Source organism: Rhipicephalus microplus, chromosome 2, assembly GCF_043290135.1.
Source record: "Rhipicephalus microplus isolate Deutch F79 chromosome 2, USDA_Rmic, whole genome shotgun sequence".
Taxonomy (NCBI): domain Eukaryota; kingdom Metazoa; phylum Arthropoda; class Arachnida; order Ixodida; family Ixodidae; genus Rhipicephalus; species Rhipicephalus microplus.
Genome location: NC_134701.1, coordinates 177778054 through 177796593, shown reverse-complemented (window position 1 = coordinate 177796593; position 18540 = coordinate 177778054). Strand labels below are relative to the sequence as shown.

The following is an 18540-nucleotide window of genomic DNA, read 5'->3' as shown; positions in this document are numbered from 1 at the left end:
TTTATTGTAAAGCTCCCGTTCAGTATCTCGGCTATTTTCACTATATGAAGCAACCTGCGTGTTCTAAAATGAACATGCAACTGTTCCTTGACTTTCAATATAAAAGTGGAGGCGTGCAATGGGAAAATCGCCTTTTGGTAAGCTACATACTGACTGTGAAATGCTGGCTTTTTGCTAAATCAGTCACTTCAGAACGGTAACAGACATTGCTTTTTATCACACAGCTGTCCTTCACCGCTCTTCACAGTGCATTGTAAGTGGTGAAAATTATCTGGGCTGTAGATAATTCTGAAACACTGAAAACAAAACTCGGAGGATCTATCCTACATTCACCTAACACGTCTAAGACAAAAACCGCGCCTTTTTTTCCTCCCCAGTCAATGTATAAAGGAGCAGGGAACGCGAGCCATCGATTGACGTGCCACTGCTAAGCGCCGTCTTAATTTTATTCTGTTCAGATTGCGAGCTCTTCAGTATTGTGAACCACCCGAATGAGGGCGCTACAACGGCATCATTAGATGTTACGTAACATGACGTAATCTGGTGAGGTCATTACGTGATTCGTTTTCGTTTTATCACTCGCCCCCGACGCCGCTGTATGGTCACCGCCGATGGTTTGATGAGGCATGTAAGACTTTAGCTCTGTAAGTCGTTAACGACGATTCATTTGCCTGTGTGGACTTCTTAAGAACAGCACGTAAAGTGCCTGATAAAGTTCCAGTTCAATGTGGCGCAGTTAAAATAAAGCACCGTAGGTATAGCTAGATGCCACCGCCAAGAAATGGGATTAAAGTTTCATTGGTCCAACACCACGAATGTTGCTTGCAGGCGCGAACACGGGAAAATAAAAGTTCACATAACAAAAACGCAAAAGTTGCGCCGCTGCATGGCGTTCCTTCATCCGCTGTAATCGCACTGCATATACACCTAGCACCAATAAGCCCTGAACACTCATTTTTGCAATGCGGTCAACTGTTTAAGGAATCATTCTGATATGTGACGATCTCGGTTTGTGATTGGCGCTTTGGCTGCAGGTACTGGTCGATGTCGTCCAACGCGCAGGACTACGGAAGTTTGTCGATGCCCAAGAGCGCCAGCCACCTTCTTCAAAGTCATGCGATTGTTCACTTGCCAATAGACAGAATGTGGCTCCTGTCTTACCTCTGTCACTTGATTCTGTATTCTTTAACAGTGGATCACACCTGCACGTTGGTGCCATTATGAACCATGGCGCATCCGGTCGGAAAAAGAAAGAAAAAGCATCATCTCTCTTTTTCTATAAGTGTCTTCATTTCTTCCTGTCTGTTACGTGCGCTGAAAGTCTCATGAAGCATGAAAAACATTCGCAAAGCCCTAACAGTCGTCTTTCATGTGATGCTTTTTTGTTTTTCTGGCCTAGACGTGCTTACCGACCAACTGTTACAACCAAAGGACACGTTTATTCGCAGCCCGACTATCGCATCGCAGACCCGCTGTGCACTTTCCTGTTTTCGGTGCTGGTGCTGCTGTCGACGATCACGATCCTACGCGAAGCCCTGACCGTGCTGATGGAAGGCAAGCCGAGCAGTATCGACTTCCGCCAGGTGCTCGCGCTCCTCGCGCAGCAGCCCGGGGTGCACATGGTGCACAACCTGCGCATCTGGGCCCTGTCCATGGACAAAATCGCTCTGTCCGCGCACATTGTCATCCGTGAGTATATGGAGCACACGTGCGTGCCTCGGTCAACAACCAGTGTGGAGCAATTTACGAGTGTTTACAACCTGAAAATGATTACGAGCTCCTCTGTTTCCTCCTCTGTCTCTTCCTATTTACACACAGACAAACACGCGCGCACACACACGCGCGCGCGCCCACACACACATACACACACGCGCTCGCCCACACACACACGCGCTCGCCCACACACACACGCGCTCGCCCACACACACACACGCACCCACACACACACGCGCACCCACACACACACGCGCACCCACACACACACGCGCACCCACACACACGCGCACCCACACACACACGCGCACCCACACACACGCGTGCACCCACACACACACGTGCACCCACACACGCGCCCACACACACACACACACACACACACACACACGCGCGCGCGCGCGCGCGCGCGCGCTCAGGAAGTTTTTTGTGCATCTTCTTCGCGATTGGCCCACTGATCACGAAGGATATGCGAAACAATGTCACGTGATGATGTCACTATATGCCATGTCATGATGACATCATAGTGAAGTCATGGTAACGTAGCAAACGTTCGCCATGTGTGACGCCATTATAACGTTATGTAGTTACGTATTAATGTGACGATTGTGTATTTTGCATTACTCATGTTGACATCAGTGGTGCAGGACGCCGACGATCAATTTACGCGTTCGATGAGACGTCTAAGTCTTGTGCCGTGAATATAATACGCAACCTATACTGCTCACGTTATCAGAAATCACAAATCTGATGTAACTTTCCTGATTGTGACGCCAATTTTACCGTTAATTTACTGAAAATTTTAGAGGCAGCGAGGATGCCATAAAACGCTATTTGGGCGTAAAGCTGGAACGGTGAAGTGGCGCCAAATAGAACTGAACCTGCGAGCGTGGTCGGAGAGCACGTCGTGTCTGTTTTTCTTCCTCTGCTGGCGGGCTCCCACGACAGGTGGCCCATCAGTTCTGTGCTCGATTACGTTAGGACGCCCGAGCAAGTGCAATTTCGAAAACGCGAGAATTCTCGCTCCGGGCAATCGACTATAAAAGCTCCACTACTTTAAGAAAAATCTGATAAGCAATGAGGGCAAATAAGCTATCGCAGTGGCTTAGCCTGTATTTTTACTAAGACTAATGTAGCGGAGTGAACTCGACATTGTGTTGGTGGATGTCATGCAGCGATGAGCAAGGAAGAACAAAAATGGGAAGAAAAATGCAAGGAGATAAATAAATAAATACATAAAAAATAAATAATAAAAATACAAGAAGTTTTCTGTTTAACTACAGTTTATGTTCCACTATAGCTTATATAGTTCCGCTATAGTTTAAGCAAACTTACGAAATCTAACACTGGAAACATACACCTCCTGTGTTACCTTGTTTTGCTTCGCCCGCACGTTGTGATTGGATCAGTAAACATACCAATAGATCACTACCATTTAAACTAACGTGTTACATTGTGAACATTTTGAGCTTCCATTGGAACCGATTCCACAAAACCACCTCCTCTAACTAAATTTATCGGACGTGATTGCGTATGCTTATGCATTTGCGTGAGCTTTGGGTTTCTCCTTTCCTTCAGCGTGCACAAGGTTTTCCATTTATTATTCAAGTGAAAGCACCCTTTTAAGTTTGTGACGTTCTTGCGATGTTGCTGGTTAAGTCTCGAAAACGCACGCTCTGCCAAAAAGACCACGTGAGCCCTTTTCATTATCTGTGGAATGTGGAGTTTTCGGAACCATTCGCGGCAGTATAGCAAAGCTGGTAGCGAAATTCTGGGGCATTTTCTCAAGCTACAATGTTTCGGTAAAACAAAAGTGACGCCTTGATCTTCTTGTCACTGGAAGCCGGGAAAGTTCTGCTGATTGACGACGATCTCATTGTCGAACATAACGTTAGTGAAGTAGAACTGTAGTAGGTCATAGTGAGACATAGCGGGAACTGAACAAAGGTTGGTAAGAAGACGGGACAGGCGCTGCGCTGCGTATTCTCCCTAGGCAGAAGCTGCCGTGCTTAGGAATAAGACTTGTACATTTGCTGGTTACCAATCGCTCCAATTACTAAGCACGAATACCTCAAGTGAATCTTGTAAGCTTGATATGTTTTTTCCCCGCTGTCAGTATTTTTTCTGTGTCTAGTCTACTTCCTACTTCCGCTTTCGTGGATGTACAAGTTGTGTATGGTTTTGTTTTGTTCAGGGGCGCGCGCACGTCGTTGCATTTCCTTGTTCCTTTGTCGGGGCAATGAACCGAGCATAAGGGATAGAATTTATTTTAATAAACGTCAGTTAACAGTAACGGCCCACCCTGCGTCCTCATCCCTGTGGTCAGTTTTTGCTCGTGCTATGCCTGACAGTGAACCTGTGCCAGCTCGCCTAGCACACTATGTTGCATCACTAGTAGATCACTGTAGCGTGTAGTTGTAGTAGTCTGTATTATCAGATTTCGCTGCCAGATCCATAACAGTAAAGTCTCTACAAATAACTTGAGTCAGTGCCCAGGGTTCTCCTCTTGTCTGAGCTTGGCAGCCTTGGTAGTGCAAGTGCCCTCTTTTTGTCCTCGGTCGTGTTTTTTTTTTTTTTGCTTCAACGACAACACCAGCTTACCTTCACCTGTGCACTGGGAGAGGATGTGCCTGCATCCGTAGTTTCCTGCTGGACTCTGTAGGCGCGCTCCTGCTTTGCTGAGAGGCGGAGGGGGGCAGTTGACGCTACTTTTGTTTTTTTAGGGACTTTGCATTACTGCATCAAGCTTCTCCAACAGCACCGTAAACTGCGGACGGTTTGAGAATGAATGGGCGCATAGCCAGAGAATGCAAAGCAGATGTTGATATCGTCAAAACATATTGAATTGAATAGTTCAAATAGTGTACTAATCTGCCTAATATTTTAATAAATAAAACTACGTGAGTGCAAATGTCACTTCTTTGTTTTGAATTGGAAGCAAATCAAAATAGGATTGTTAAACTAATACGGCAATAGTTGGAACCTTCAAAGCACGCCAAATATCAAAAGTTTCTATATTTACTTCATGTACGCACGCTTATTGCGTTTTTATACTTTGAAAATAAGTAATGAACGTGCAGGTGATTTGTCCGTCTAGCTTGAAAGTGTGGCTTTGCGGCAATGTAGATGAGCCTGTGCAGTTAGTTTTTTTCGCGGCAAATTAGTACTGTGCGGCAGTGAAGCTACCTTGCCAAGCAGCCCACTTGCGGCCAAATACAATTTTGAACAGCTCGAAATTTCGAAGGCGTCTCTCATAATCATATGGTGGTTTTGGGACGTTAAACCCCCCATATCAATCAATCAAAATTTCGAATAGCTTAAATTCACGAAGAAGCAAATTGTAATACTGAAACATGCTTTTTTAAATAGTCGGAGCACTCGAATATTCGCCTGTCTCAAGATATGAGGCTTACAGGGAAACAAAAGACCTCTCTATTTGGCCCTCTCTTCACACGTGCAGGGCCAAACGAGGACGCCATGCAGGTGCTCAAGTCGTGCTCACGCATGATCCGTTCCAATTACGACATCTTCGAACTGACACTTCAGATCGAGGAGTACCACGAGGTTATGGATGACTGCGCCAAGTGCAACGACCTCAGGAACTGAAGGCATGCACTACTACAAGCTACCAAAATCCGGACATTCCTGGATTTCCCCCTAATGCCTCTTTTGCGGGCAGCGATCAAAGATATGTGTCGACGAAGCTAGATGGCAAAGATAGCGCGGCTAGTCGAAGTGCCAGATAAGATGGAAAGTGCGAACTGAAAAGGATGTTCACAAAGTTCAGCGTGGCTAGCGCAGTGTTTAAAAACTTTAACTAATTCTTTTTTTTTCATTGAAGCAATGTTTGATAAATCATCTATGTTATCTCGTTTAATTCTCGCACTCATTCTAGTCTCTACACTGAGTTTAATATCTGAGATAAGCAATAAAGGTTGGCTACACTGAATGGTACTCATCGCGATAACCTGGACGCGGTGATAATAGGTAAACCTGCAAGGCAGCTGGAATGAAACAGAAATGGTGCGCGATGAAAGCTACGTGAGGAACGCGCTAAATGGTGCTCATCGTGTACTTAGAGTTGTTTCGCAAAGCTAAAGTTTTACTAGACATATCAGTCTGTTTTCTCTGTCCTTCTCTTGATAAGCTTTAGTTAAGAAAATGTCTGTTCTTTGTTTTGATCGGGTTTCTCAGGCCAGTGGTGTCACAAACGAAGGCAGTATGCAGAGGCTGTCGCATTAATTTGACACTGCATTTTGTAGCTGTTATAAAATTTTTGATGTGATCGAACGTTGTTTGCCTCGCGCGCGGCGGTTGTGTATGATCATAACAGCTGAGTTTTTATCAGTTGTCCTTTATAGTAATTACGATCAGTGTGCTTCATGGCTTGCCTTGAAAGGTCATCTTAATCGCTTAATCGCGTCAGCGTGTGATAAATCCGAACTGTGTCTCGGTGAGTGTTGACTTGAACTTGCTTGTAAGACACACGAGATCAAGGTGTTGGTTGAGTTTTCCACCCACCTGTACTTACCAAAGACAGTTGAAGTGACTTTGCGTGGCACAACTTGGACAGGTATTTTTTTTATATAAAATGAGAGTAAGGCAGTCCGTAGCTTGAGTTAAAGACAAAATTACAAGGTTTTGCCAGCCGTAGAAACTGCCACAGTAGAAACCAGGCTTCGCCGTACGCTACACGCTGCATTGTGGCACCACACAAAAACAACAGTGCAGCTTTGGTCACACAATTCACATCTACCTTTTCTTTCTTTCCAATAAAAAGCAATGCTTAGCGTACTTAATGACCTTGAGCAGTATTGTATTTGTAAGTTTGAATGATAGAAATATTTAGTACACAACAAACACGAGGCGCAAGGCAATTGTAGTCTACAGATAATTACTGTTTTATTATCTGATCTAGCGCGTAAGATGCATAGTAAATGTGGTCACTTCCACCATTGTCGAATTTGTTGCTCGTCGTTCCGTTTGCTGAAAAGTCTGATCCTACCTTTTTCGTGACAATTATTTTTTGTTGTTGTTTTTACGAAGTTCATTTCGTTGTCCGACTACGAATCTGCATTCCTTTCACTAGCTTCTAGAGCTTGTATTGTATAGGCAAGCAGTGTGATATCAAGCCTCCAGACGAGTCCCTCGTCACAATTGATCTCGTATTTCTGCGCTGACCTTGAAAGTAGGGAGTGCTTGTTCACCATTTATATGAACTTTTTATCTCTTTGTAGCACCTGAAATGACGTCACTACTTAGGGCGATGATGCTTTATCGCAGACGTGTAGTTTGTTTCCACATCATGGGCCACTTGAAACCAACAGAAATGGAGCTATATTGTTCGGTACATGCATTATTGTGTGTCTACTGTCAACTTAATAGCGCTGGTTCGCGTACGACTGTCGGCTGTGAGCACGTCGGCCACTGAACTGTGATGGTGCCTTGGACGTTTATTGTTCACTTGTTACGCCACTGCAAATTATTTTAATCAATGCAAGAACATGCCTCTCGTCACTATGCTTCAAAGGCGGCATCTTGTATATATCCGCCATGTTTACATTCTGTATCCTTGTAAATAACTCGATATAAAGGTGTTTTCTTTCATCTTTGTCTGTTGCTTCATTGTAAGCAAATGTACTCATTTAGTTCTTTAAACCGTGAAACTATGACCTCATTGCGGCACAGAAGTGGTCACTCGTCATCTCCATACCAGATGACGAGTTGTGTCAGCTTTTTATTTTTGCTTACTGCAGAAAACGGACTGCTTGTGGAATTCACGTAGCACACATAGCCTCACGTAGGCATTGTAAACTTTTTTTTTTTTGAGCGAAGCTCCTAAAACTCGAGGTAAAATGCCAGCCGCGATCCCCGACGAGAAGAGGCAGTGAGCAAGGGGAAGGCCAATCCACGACGAGAACAGTCCGAGCAGCTGCCGCGCCTAGTTTGTCCACTGCTCGAGCCGATTACGAGCGACAAATGGCCCGCGCTGCTTCTGCCAGGAGTGCCATAACGAGATTTGCACACAATTCTAACGCTGGAGTATTGACAATTCCAGCGTGGCCTGTGGCCTGACACTGTACTTGGTCTACGCCAACAAAATCTCGCAAAAACCGAGAAGGCGACGTTAAACCTTAAGATCAACCAACTTTACTGTTTATTAAGCCTTACGCGGCTACTGTCAAGTTATCCTTTTTTTTTTAACCTGAAAGATCTTTTGCCGGGGTCCCTTATGGCTCTGCTGACGTGCCTCTGTCACGGATATGACGTTACGGTAACATGACCTCTCGCCACGTTGCGCGTGGCACAAAACCACTATAATGCAAAGCGTACCGGGTCTAGCTGGCTAACAGCTTCTCATGTACACCATATACCGCTGGCAGTCCTCAAATCTCAGCAACTTCGGCGTGTTTTTGTGATCAGTAGCTAGATGGCACGAAGGACGTACGTTGGCCACGCTCTAAAGGTCGTTGCCCCGCGCATTGCTATGCGCGCGCGCCTCCGCGGGGCGTGGTTGCTCATGCGCACTATCTCGTGATTCGGGTGCTTTGTACCTCTTGTGCTTCCACCACAAGTTATCTTTTAAGTTGGTGTATATAGAGAGCACGAAGGTCACATCGCTTGCTGCCACGGGCATTTTCACGAAAAGTGTGCGCTTCTCACGCATGAAGTAACAATTGCGTCAAGGTCTCACTTTGCGCCATAATTTGCCACAATAATTTCTCATTTGTCCGTACTGTGCTTTCTCATTTCTGGTGTGAGTGTACTAACGGTAGTCACGTGGTTGGTTGGTCACGTTGTGAAACTACGGCATGCTGGGGACCATTTTGTGTAGATGACAAATTAACTCGAGTCCAGCTTAGCTCTATGAACACTGTTTCATATAATAAGCCTTCGTACACATTTACGATAGGTCAAGACTTACGCTTTGCAGCGATGCTGTTAGCTGCCGAGATGCCGAGCGCTGGTATATTAACGAGGACAAGATCATGATGTCATACAGTGTTACGCACAATTTGAAGGTCACGCCACTTCTTCTTGATACCTACGAGCGAGGACTGAACTGACAAGTTTACTCACGCTCGTATTATACCCTGCAAAGAAGGCAAAGACGAATACCGACCACCACTGCCAAGAGTCAGAAAATTTCTATACTTTTCTGCCTACGTGCGTTTGTTTTACTCGCCATATAAAAAAACGTTTATAAAAGTTGTTCAGAAACTCATAAACTACTCTTAGTTTTCAAAACAATTTTTTCACTTGGGTTGTGTCCTCTAGGATTGAGCAACAGGAACGTCTGCTTATCTATAGGCAAGTTTCTAGTTCACACAAGAATAATTCCCTGTTAATATATTCCCTATCAAATTTCTCTACTTCCCGATTCATTTCATTAGTTCATTGGCTTAGATGGTATTGTATATATATTCCTTGTTATTGTGTATAGTTACTGTATGTAGTATGTGTATACAGTACAGTCATTCCTAAATTTTTGTTTATTCCTATGGCAATCAATTTCTTGCGTATTCCTTTTCAATTCAAAATTAAAATTTTCCTTTATATTAACCACTAGTTTCATGACTGATCCTCCGTAATGGGTAGGAGCCAGGATTAAAGGAATCAAGAATGTTCATGAAATATGTTTTTGGCCAATCCCTGTGAGTGGGTATGAGTCAGGTTAGAGGTCTCATCCTCGTCATCATCTCCAGCCCCACTGCGTGTGCGCGTGAGCATGCCTGCCGAACACGGCACGCACTGTAGCAGTCGGACTCGCAGGCTCTTGTCTCTGTCCGGCCGCCTTCTCTGAGGCACCTGTAGCGATCAAGCAGCGAGACCACCACTTCGTGCGCAATACGCCGTGAAGTCCGCGGACACCACCAGCCAAGGGCTGCGTGCATGATGTGGGCCCAGGGTTCCTTTGGCAGTATTGCATCTACAGACCAAGACAAGGCCAACTGTACCGCCAGCTACGATATTGCGATCCCCGCTTCATACTCTCCTCCGCACCTTGAGCACCTCCGCAGTTCCAGGGACGTTGGTGACTTCGCTGTTGCTCCGAATGCCCACATCACGGTACCAACTTTCCCTGACAACCTGGCTTTGGGACAGTTTCAGTGGCAGCCGTTGCCGCGACCTATGCGGCTGTGCCGACAGCAGTGCTGCGCGGAGGCGCTAGCGGCTAGGAACGTGTTGAGGAGGTCGCTGAACGCACAGCGACAGCGGATTCGACGGCTGGACGAGGCCTATCGCACTGCCGAGAGGGTGCGCAACGCGCAGCGCCAGCGACGGCTCAGGGCCAATGCTGAATACAGGGCACGCGAACTGTACAGAAGCCGCCTTCGGAGGATGCAGAAGGTACTTTTTTTCACCCCACTTTTACATTTAGTCATAAATAGGTACCCATGCGAAGTTAGCCGTTTTTGCGACTTTGCTGCAGACGGAAGGGTGTGCAATGCCTGTATTACCCACCGACACGCAGTATAAATCCGGAGAAGGGGGGAAATGCCAGAGCCCGCATTGACGAAAGTGGCTGAACGCTGATATTGTTTGCAAGAGAATATTCCAGTCAATTTTGAAGCCGGGCACATTATTAGCGGAGCCAGCTGGTCAATGGCAGTGAAAATTTACCTACGAAAGTGTTCGTGAATTCTGCCTCCGTATATTGTAAAATTTGGTAGCCCAATGGGCAGTTTGCGAGAAATAAATGTCAAAATCAACCATTAAATAAGTAAATGGAAGAAATCAACCAAAATATTAACCCCCTAATCAAAGTGTTACGTTGTCGTTTGGGCTTTGGCATCAGATTCATTAACCTTGTGTACCGAGGAGTTAGTTCTCATACGTGTAAGGCTAATTGTCTCCAAATGAACAAGGTGATCACTTGGCTTCCATAGGCCTATCTTGTCATCTGCCAACAGGGGCCGACGTCTCGGTGTGCATTGGTCAGTTTCGGTGCCCGAAAGGCCCACGCTGACGTTGCACACATTGACCATGAGTAAGTGGAGTGAGGGTGTCATGAATTAGTGCAAGCCCTTCGAGTGCCGATGCGAATGCTGGACAGTGGGGCCTTAATGCCTCTGGAAAAGGTTACGGCGAGACGAATGGGATACGTTAAAAAAAATATACCGCTACTTCTTTTCGAAAGTGTATCAGTGGCTGGGTCTCTAGTTCTCATTTGTGTAATATACTTGTTTTAGGGGCGAAGCTCCTTAGGGCGTGGGCTGTGCGTCCCCTGTATGTAGCCACCTCTAGTTTAGTTCTTGCAGTGTTCACTAGATGGTGGTACCGTCCCCTGTATGTAGCCACCTCTAGTTTAGTTCTTGCAGTGTTCACTAGATGGCGGTACCGTCTCCTGTATGTAGAAGGGCCTATCGAAGGTCGCGAAAGGGAACGAAGACGCAGGTGACGGCGGAAGCATTATGGCGACGACCCCCCGTGCGGGAGAGATGAGGGAAACAGGCATGACAAAGGCAGATACATTGGCCACAGGGCCCAGCTACCGGGAAGTAGTTTTGAGGGAGGGAGGGAGCAAACCAGCAGCCGTGACTCACGCTAGTCACCTAGTCAGCAGCCAGGTGCAGGTTTCAGAAGGAATGTCTGAACAGGTCATCATCGCCGGTGACTCAAATTTAGTCCGATGCGCAGCGGCAATCAAAGAAAGGGTGAAAGGCGACAAGAGAGTTGCGATAGGGACGTTCCCAGGACAAACGCTGGGGACAGTAATGAGTCAAGCGGGTGAACAACTCGCAGCTAAAGCTAACAATCGTAACCTCGTTGTAATTGCGGGAGGGTTAAATGACGTCCTGAAAAAAGAATCGTCAGGACTAGCGACGACCTTGGCGAAAGGGGTGGATGACATGCGCACCGTGTCCCCCCAGGTGCAAATTGTAGTATGCACAGTACCGGAAGTACCAGTACGCAACGTCAACCTGCAAAGAGCGGTTGTCGACGCAAACAAAGAGATATGGCGAATTAGTCGAGAGAAGGGTTTCGAGGTAGTGGATTTAAACAGGGAAGTGCACAGGTGGGGTGGATTCCAAAGAGACAAGATTCATTTCGATAAGAGGCTTGGACACGAGGTGGGCTGGCGACTGGCAGGACGCGCAGTAGCTTTTTTGGGGGGCTCACGGGCCCTTCGGAGTCTGGGGTAGCTCGCAACAGGGAAAACAACCAGGAGGACGCTTTGACAGGTAGAATTGCGAAAAACCAGAAAAAAGGTAAAAGAAAAAGGAAAAAAGGCGCGTGTTGCAATTATTTACATAAACATGCAGGGTGGCAGAAAGAAGGCAAAATGGTTAGAGATTGAGGAGCAATTAAACAAAGAACAGATAGGCGTGTATGCGGTTACAGAAACACACCTTAGAGACTTGGAAGAGCCACCACATATTAAAAATTATGTTTGGGAAGGGTGTAACAGGACCATATCGGAAAGGAAAGGTGGGGGTGTAGGAATGCTAATTCACCGCGGAGCCAAATGGGTTAGAGTGAAACAGACGTGTTCAGAGCACCTCTGGGTTCTGGGCACAGTAGGTGGAAAGGAAACGTGGCTAGGGGTAGCCTACTTGTGGACGGGGAATAACTGCAGAGAAAAGAATCAGGAGATAGTGGATTGCATGAGTGCGGATATTAAGGAATTTGGTAATGGGGCCGAAATCATCCTTCTAGGGGACATGAATGCCCACATACATGACCTTGACGGATATTCAGACACCAATGGGAAGTTATTACTAGATCTTTGCGAGCAACATAGTCTGGAGATAGTTAACACGGGGCCTAAATGTGACGGCCAGATCACATGGGAAGTCGGAAACAAGCAATCAAGTATTGATTATTGTCTCATGACTGAAGGAATTTACCACAAACTGACAGAAATGAGGATAGACGAGGAAGGCATTAACAGCTTGGGTAGTGATCATAAACGAATAACATTACAAATGGGATACGAAACTGAAAATATGAGCGTGGAATCAAAGTCTGGCAGCTCGTATTTAAATGACAAACAAATAATAAATATAGCCGCAAGAGTCGAGGAAGAAGTAGGCGAAATACCAGGCAAGGACTGGGAGTATAGTGAGCCGTTACATCTAATGACGAAGGAGATAGGGAAAGAGAAGAAAACTGTTTGCTGGAAAGGAAAAAGGAAGCCAAAAAGTTGGTGGAACAAGAAAATCCGGGAGGCGATCGAGAAGCGACGCGAAGCATCACGGGAGCATAGAAAGGCAAAAAAGGAGAAGCGGCCGCAGGACGAAGTCAAAAAAATATGGGAAATATATTTAGAAAAAAAATCCCATGTACAGAAATTGGTAGAGGCAAGAATTAAAGGTGAAAGTGAACGCTGGATGACAGAGATACACGAAAAAAAGGAGGCCGCGCCTAGGATTTTTTGGAGCCACATAAAGGCGCTAGGTAGGAAGTCTGTCACAACGCAACAACATATTCTAGATGAAGGAGGAAATCAATTGGAAGGGTACGAAGCGCTAGGTTGCATCCAAAAGGTAACAGCCGATTCGTTTCAAAAGAGCGTCCAGGGGATCTCCCCGGTGAGTAAAAGTGTGGCGGAGAAAGCAACAGAGGAAGAGCTAGTACTTGATAATTTCAACTGGAAAAAGGCCGAAGGAAAAATTCCAAAGCGCACTGCCGCGGGGTTAAAATGGGATTCCCGTTAGCCTCATTAACGAACTAGGACATAACACTAAAGAAGCATTGTTAGAAGCAGTAGAAAAAAGCTTAAAGGACGGACAAATACCGGACAGTTGGCGACAAAGTAGAATGAACTTAATCTATAAAGGCAAGGGAGAAAAGGACAAGATTCGCTCGTATAGACCACTAACCATTACATCGGTACTATACAGGTTGGCGATGCAAGCAGTAAAAATGAAAATAGAAACATGGGCCGAACATAACGATATTTTGGGAGAACTTCAGAACGGATTTCGAGTCGACAGGCGGTTAGACGATAACCTGTTTGTTCTCACTCAGTGTATAGAAATATCTAAAATAGAGAATAGGCCCTTGTATGTGGCTTTTCTAGACATCACTGGGGCATACGACAACGTTAATCAGGAAATTTTGTGGGATATATTGAAAGGAATGGGCATGGGCGACGACTGTATACAGCTTTTGAGGGAGATATACCGAGAAAATACAGTTTGCATAGAGTGGGAAGGAATGCGTAGCAAAGAGAACGTTGAGGTTAGCAGGGGTCTGAGACAGGGATGTCCTTTGTCCCCGCTGTTATTCATGCTGTACATGGTGAGTATGGAAAAAGCGCTAGAAGGTAGCAACATTGGTTTTAATCTGTCACACAAACAGGGCGGCATGATGATTGAGCAGAAGCTTCCAGGTTTATTTTATGTGGACGATATCGTCTTATTTGCGGACAGTCGAGATGATATACAGCAGCTGGCGAATATATGCGGAAGGGAAGGTGAAGCTCTTGGACTAGGATTCAGTGTAACGAAGTGTGGATTGATGGTATTCAATGATCCCTGTGATCAGACGGTGTCCATACAAGGCCAAGAAATACCGAGGGTAAGTGAATACAAGTACCTTGGAGTATGGGTAAATGAGAGTGACAGATACATGGAGGTACAGGAAAAAGCCTCGGCAGCAAAAGGAAAGAGGAATGCGGCAATAATGAAGCACAGAGCGTTGTGGGGATACAATAGGTATGAGGTGCTTCGAGGTCTGTGGAAGGGTGTAATGGTTCCAGGGCTTACTTTTGGGAACTCAGTGGTGTGCATGAGGGCAGAGGTGCAATCGGGAATGGATGTAAATCAAAGGACTGTGGGACGCCTCGCGTTGGGTGCTCACGGGAAGACGACAAACGAGGCTGTAAAGGGCGATATGGGGTGGGCAGGTTTTGAGGCGAGGGAAGCGCAGAGCAAAATAAGGTTCGAAGAAAGGCTAAGAAATATGAAGGAGAGTAGATGGGCAGAGAAGGTGTTCGGTTATTTGTATAGGAAGAGCGTGGACACACAGTGGAGAAAAAGAACTAGAAGACTCACTAGTAAATATACGGCTGGTATTGTGAGCCATATGTCAACAAAGAGCGTTAAGGGAAAAGTCAGGGAGGCGGAGAGGATTTACTGGATGGCAGCTATGGAGAAAAAACCGGCTTTGAGTAACTACCGAAAGGGCAAAAATGAAATAAGGAGGGAGGCATTTTACGATAATTCAAGGGGAAGCGCTTTACTGTTTGAAGCGAGATCGGGCTGCCTTAGAACGCGTAGTTATAAAGCAAGATTCAGTAAAGAAGAAGAACAATGCACATGCTGCGGGAAAGATAAGGAAACGGCGGAGCATGTTCTGATTGAATGTGGAGATATCCACCCAGGTGTACGTTTGGGCACGAGCCTACAGGAAGCCTTGGGTTTTAGGGACAACAATGGAAAGCTGAACACACCCGCGATTGAAATAAGTAAGAGACGGTTAGAGTATTGGTGGCAGAAAATTAGAGAGAAAGGACAAAAATAAATATGGGAAAAATAAAATATGGACAGTGTGCCGTAAATGGCAGAGAACTTAAGCTGAAAATTTACCTTTTTTTCCATTAAGATAGAATTTATCGAAATAGAGGCATTAGGCCAACATAAAAAAAAGAAAAAAAGGTTTTTTTTTGTCGAGCCTGGTGGCATACTTGTCACCACCCCGTTATAAAGGGGACGCTCATAGCATCCATCCATCCATCCATCGTAGCCACCTCTAGTTTAGTTCTTGCAGTGTTCACTAGATGGCGGTACCGTCTCCTGTATGTAGCCACCTCTCGTTTAGTTCTTGTAGTGTTTACTAGATCGTGGTACTTGTAGCTGATGATGAAAAGATGCAAGATGTTATAAACTAGAAAGCGGTACTTGTAGTTGATGAAAGACGCGAGATCTTATAAAATAGGAATGATGTCACATATGGCGCGTGTCATTGGTTGAAGGCAATCGTTCGATTTAGTGCGGCGACGTACGCTAGGGGGAGCGATGTAATAAAATCGAGTGGGCAAAATGTACAGAGGATTCATGGTTTACCAGGTTTACCTCCGGAGCTTGGCCCACTCATCATCATTCACTTCGTGGATATGGCGGCACTTTTTTTTACATAGAACATTGATTCGAGAATTAGAAAGAAGTCGGAATACTTGGGGAATAGCCAGTGATACAGTAATTCGTAGGGTATCGAGGCACATCTCACTATATAACGAAGTCATTACAAAAGGACACGCCAGCATGTCCTCCTTTTCGCACTTCTCAATATATTGTCCTTGTCTTCAATTCACTGCTCGCGAGACCACCAGAGCAGATCTCTACAGCTGTCCGGAAAAGACAAAATAATTTCGGCATGCTGTCTATTCCATTTTTTTGCATAGCTTCCACCGCTTTGTAAAGCTAGAAGGCTAAACTTTGAACTAAACTTACTTTCCCTAAAATCATGACCTCAACTATTATCGATTCACATATATCTCCTAAGCCCCGCCGTGGTAATCTAGTGACTAAGGTACTCGGCTGCTGACCCGCAGGTCACGGGATCGAATCGCGGCTGCGGCGGCTCCATTTTCGATGGAGGCGGAAATGTTGTAGACCCGTCTGCTCAGATTTGGGTGCACGTTAAATAACCCCAGGTGGTCGAAGTTTCCGGAGCCCTCCACTACGGCGTCTCTCATAATCATATGTTGGTTTTGGGACGTTAAACCCCACATATCTATCTATCATATGTCTTCTAATTGTATAGGCGGTACGCCACCATGTACGTATCGTCTTGAAAAAAATAATTTGGCAGACAATTCAGTCGTTCGTTCGAGATTTATTGCAGCCACTGTTGCTGTTAACTTCGGATAACCAAGGTTATCCGACATTAGCGAGCAGTACTATAGCGTAACATGTCTCTCATTAGACTATGCAGTTGCAGCCAACATTAGCGTGAGCTGCTAGCATGCGGGTGAATGCAGTGCACTGCTAATAGAAGCCTCTTCTCGACACAAGTATGAATTGTCAGAAATCACTGTCGACGTTGTGAACTAGCACAAGTAAAGAAACTGGTTGGAAGAGGCCCATGAAGAAGACAATGTGAATGCTTGTATTAATGCGAGGAAAACACCGCCTACTGTTTTCCGCACCTAGTTGTGATCTTCGGAAAGACAAGGTGATGACAATGTCTACAAATACTGTAACATCGCTCTTGTATACCGAAGTCGACCCGTGCAAGCCGCGCACATCTGCAGTATGTTTTCTTTTTCCCGTACATCCTATAGAATGCCCTGCAATGCCACGGTTATCAGTATGGTTCAATTGAGGAGCTCACCTGGCTGCGCGACTGCTTCAACGATGTGGAATGGGCCTCCCTGGAGAGCCTGTGGCCCAAACCCACACGGAGCGTCGGATGGCGGCGGTAAGGTCCGATCGATTTACCAGAGTACGTGGTCTCAGGTTCTGCTCCCTGTTATGGAAATCTCGCTTCGAAGAAGATGGTGTGTGTAGACGCTCTTGTATATAATTAGCTACAAAAGCAGAGCTGCTATAAGGTGTATTGCCTAGAGCCGGAAAAGGGACGGCTTATCCCCACCCCCCTCGGTTACTAAGACCTCTGTTTAGACATGTACTAAAAATATGACGTGTACTAAAACCCGTCAGAGAAATCACCAAATTTAGGTCCCGTCAGATGCCCGTCATGACTATTGACGCTGCCAAGAATAGACGAATGGATAAGCAGAAAAAAATACCGGGTGATAGCACGTGAACTGTCCTGAAGTATCTTATAGCCCCCATAGCAGCTTAACTCCAGGTTCTAATTGACCCTAATAAACCGATTATTCATTATCGTGACGAGCTTCGTATGCATATCGGGACCTTGGCACTTAAAAGCTTATATTTGCAATTCTCTAGTTTTTTCCCTTTGCAGTAACGGCACGGGAGTCCAGGGAAATAATGCTACAACCTGGGTCGAAGCCGTCGAGTCCGACACTCGGTCACTTTCGGTGGCGTCAACCGAACACCAGTACAGCAGCGGCTGGCCGAGGACACCGCTTATTGTCGGTCCACCACCGTCGGACGACGAGCCCCGAACTCTGCTCCTGCTGTCCGTACCGAACGCCGTTCTCAGGACCCCTTCCACGGTCACTCTGAAAGATCTCTTGAGCGGAGCACTGCCGTTCCGCGTTTTCCCCAAACGCGGCAGGCATGTAGCCGGTAACGAGTGACGAATGGCAGAATGGGTGAATAAATGTGACAGTCGCGTTGATGGTGAATGCCAGCGCACTGTTTGAATTGGTCAACGCATGCACGCACGCACGCACAAACACACAGCCATGCGTAAGCTGCTTGCTACTATAACGCTATAGCGTCCAAGAGCTCGCTTCGAAGAAGTGACGGTTGTTGTGAGGTGAAAATAAATGCAGACCGTACCCTAAAAATAAAAAAGTGCAAATCAAATACCCAAAATCTTCGGGTCGAGTGAAAGTCAAACCAAGGTCTTTGTTGTGCTAGCCAGGTGTCCTCTTTCAGGGCCAAGCTATTGCTTGAAACTGTTACCAAAAAAACGTGCTATATAGATGGCGCGTAGCGGGACGTGTCTTTATAAGTATAATGTTGCATGACAGGCGCGTAGAATTGCGCCAGATGTCGAAACATGTGGATTCTGCAGAGAGTGGGCGTTTAAAAGGACCACCCATTATGAGAAATTAGGCGAAGCTTGCACTTACAACAGCACAAGGCTAGAAGCAGCGAAACTGGGTGATTCAGAAGACTAATCTTTTTCCATGGTATACGTATGGCACGGCATGATGCGTGCTACAACCTGGTGCATAATACACAACCTAACGCATGGTATTTGCATACGAAGCTCTCG

General features: G+C 45.9%; 2 protein-coding genes across 7 annotated transcripts in view; both read left to right on the top strand.

Annotated features, from left to right (window-relative positions):
- Nucleotides 1-7324, top strand: part of LOC119170563 (proton-coupled zinc antiporter SLC30A2-like) — an 82045-nt gene extending 74721 nt beyond the window's left edge. For all 6 annotated transcript variants that reach the window (XM_075887124.1, XM_075887123.1, XM_075887126.1 and 3 more), the window contains 2 exons: nucleotides 1449-1689; nucleotides 5174-7324. In XM_075887124.1, coding sequence (XP_075743239.1) covers nucleotides 1449-1689; nucleotides 5174-5319 — 387 coding nt within the window. In that variant the 3' untranslated portion in view covers nucleotides 5320-7324. The remainder of the gene's footprint in view (nucleotides 1-1448; nucleotides 1690-5173) is intronic.
- Nucleotides 7325-9430: 2106 nt separating this feature from the next.
- Nucleotides 9431-17929, top strand: LOC142786714 (uncharacterized). The gene is made up of 3 exons (XM_075884357.1): nucleotides 9431-10065; nucleotides 16949-17085; nucleotides 17596-17929. Exons 1-3 carry the CDS (start codon nucleotides 9607-9609, stop codon nucleotides 17891-17893), a joined length of 894 nt encoding a protein of 297 aa, XP_075740472.1. The 5' UTR covers nucleotides 9431-9606; the 3' UTR covers nucleotides 17894-17929.
- The last annotated feature ends 611 nt before the right edge of the window (nucleotides 17930-18540 follow it).

What these genes read in the sequence shown, in the direction of transcription:
- LOC142786714 (XM_075884357.1), top strand. Translation starts at nt 9,607, where the DNA reads ATGATGTGGGCCCAGGGTTCCTTTGGCAGTATTGCATCTACAGACCAA. An exon ending in GCCTTCGGAGGATGCAGAAG is followed by an intron (nt 10,066 to 16,948) that starts GTACTTTTTTTC and finishes TACATCCTATAG; the next exon opens with AATGCCCTGCAATGCCACGG. An exon ending in CGGAGCGTCGGATGGCGGCG is followed by an intron (nt 17,086 to 17,595) that starts GTAAGGTCCGAT and finishes TTCCCTTTGCAG; the next exon opens with TAACGGCACGGGAGTCCAGG.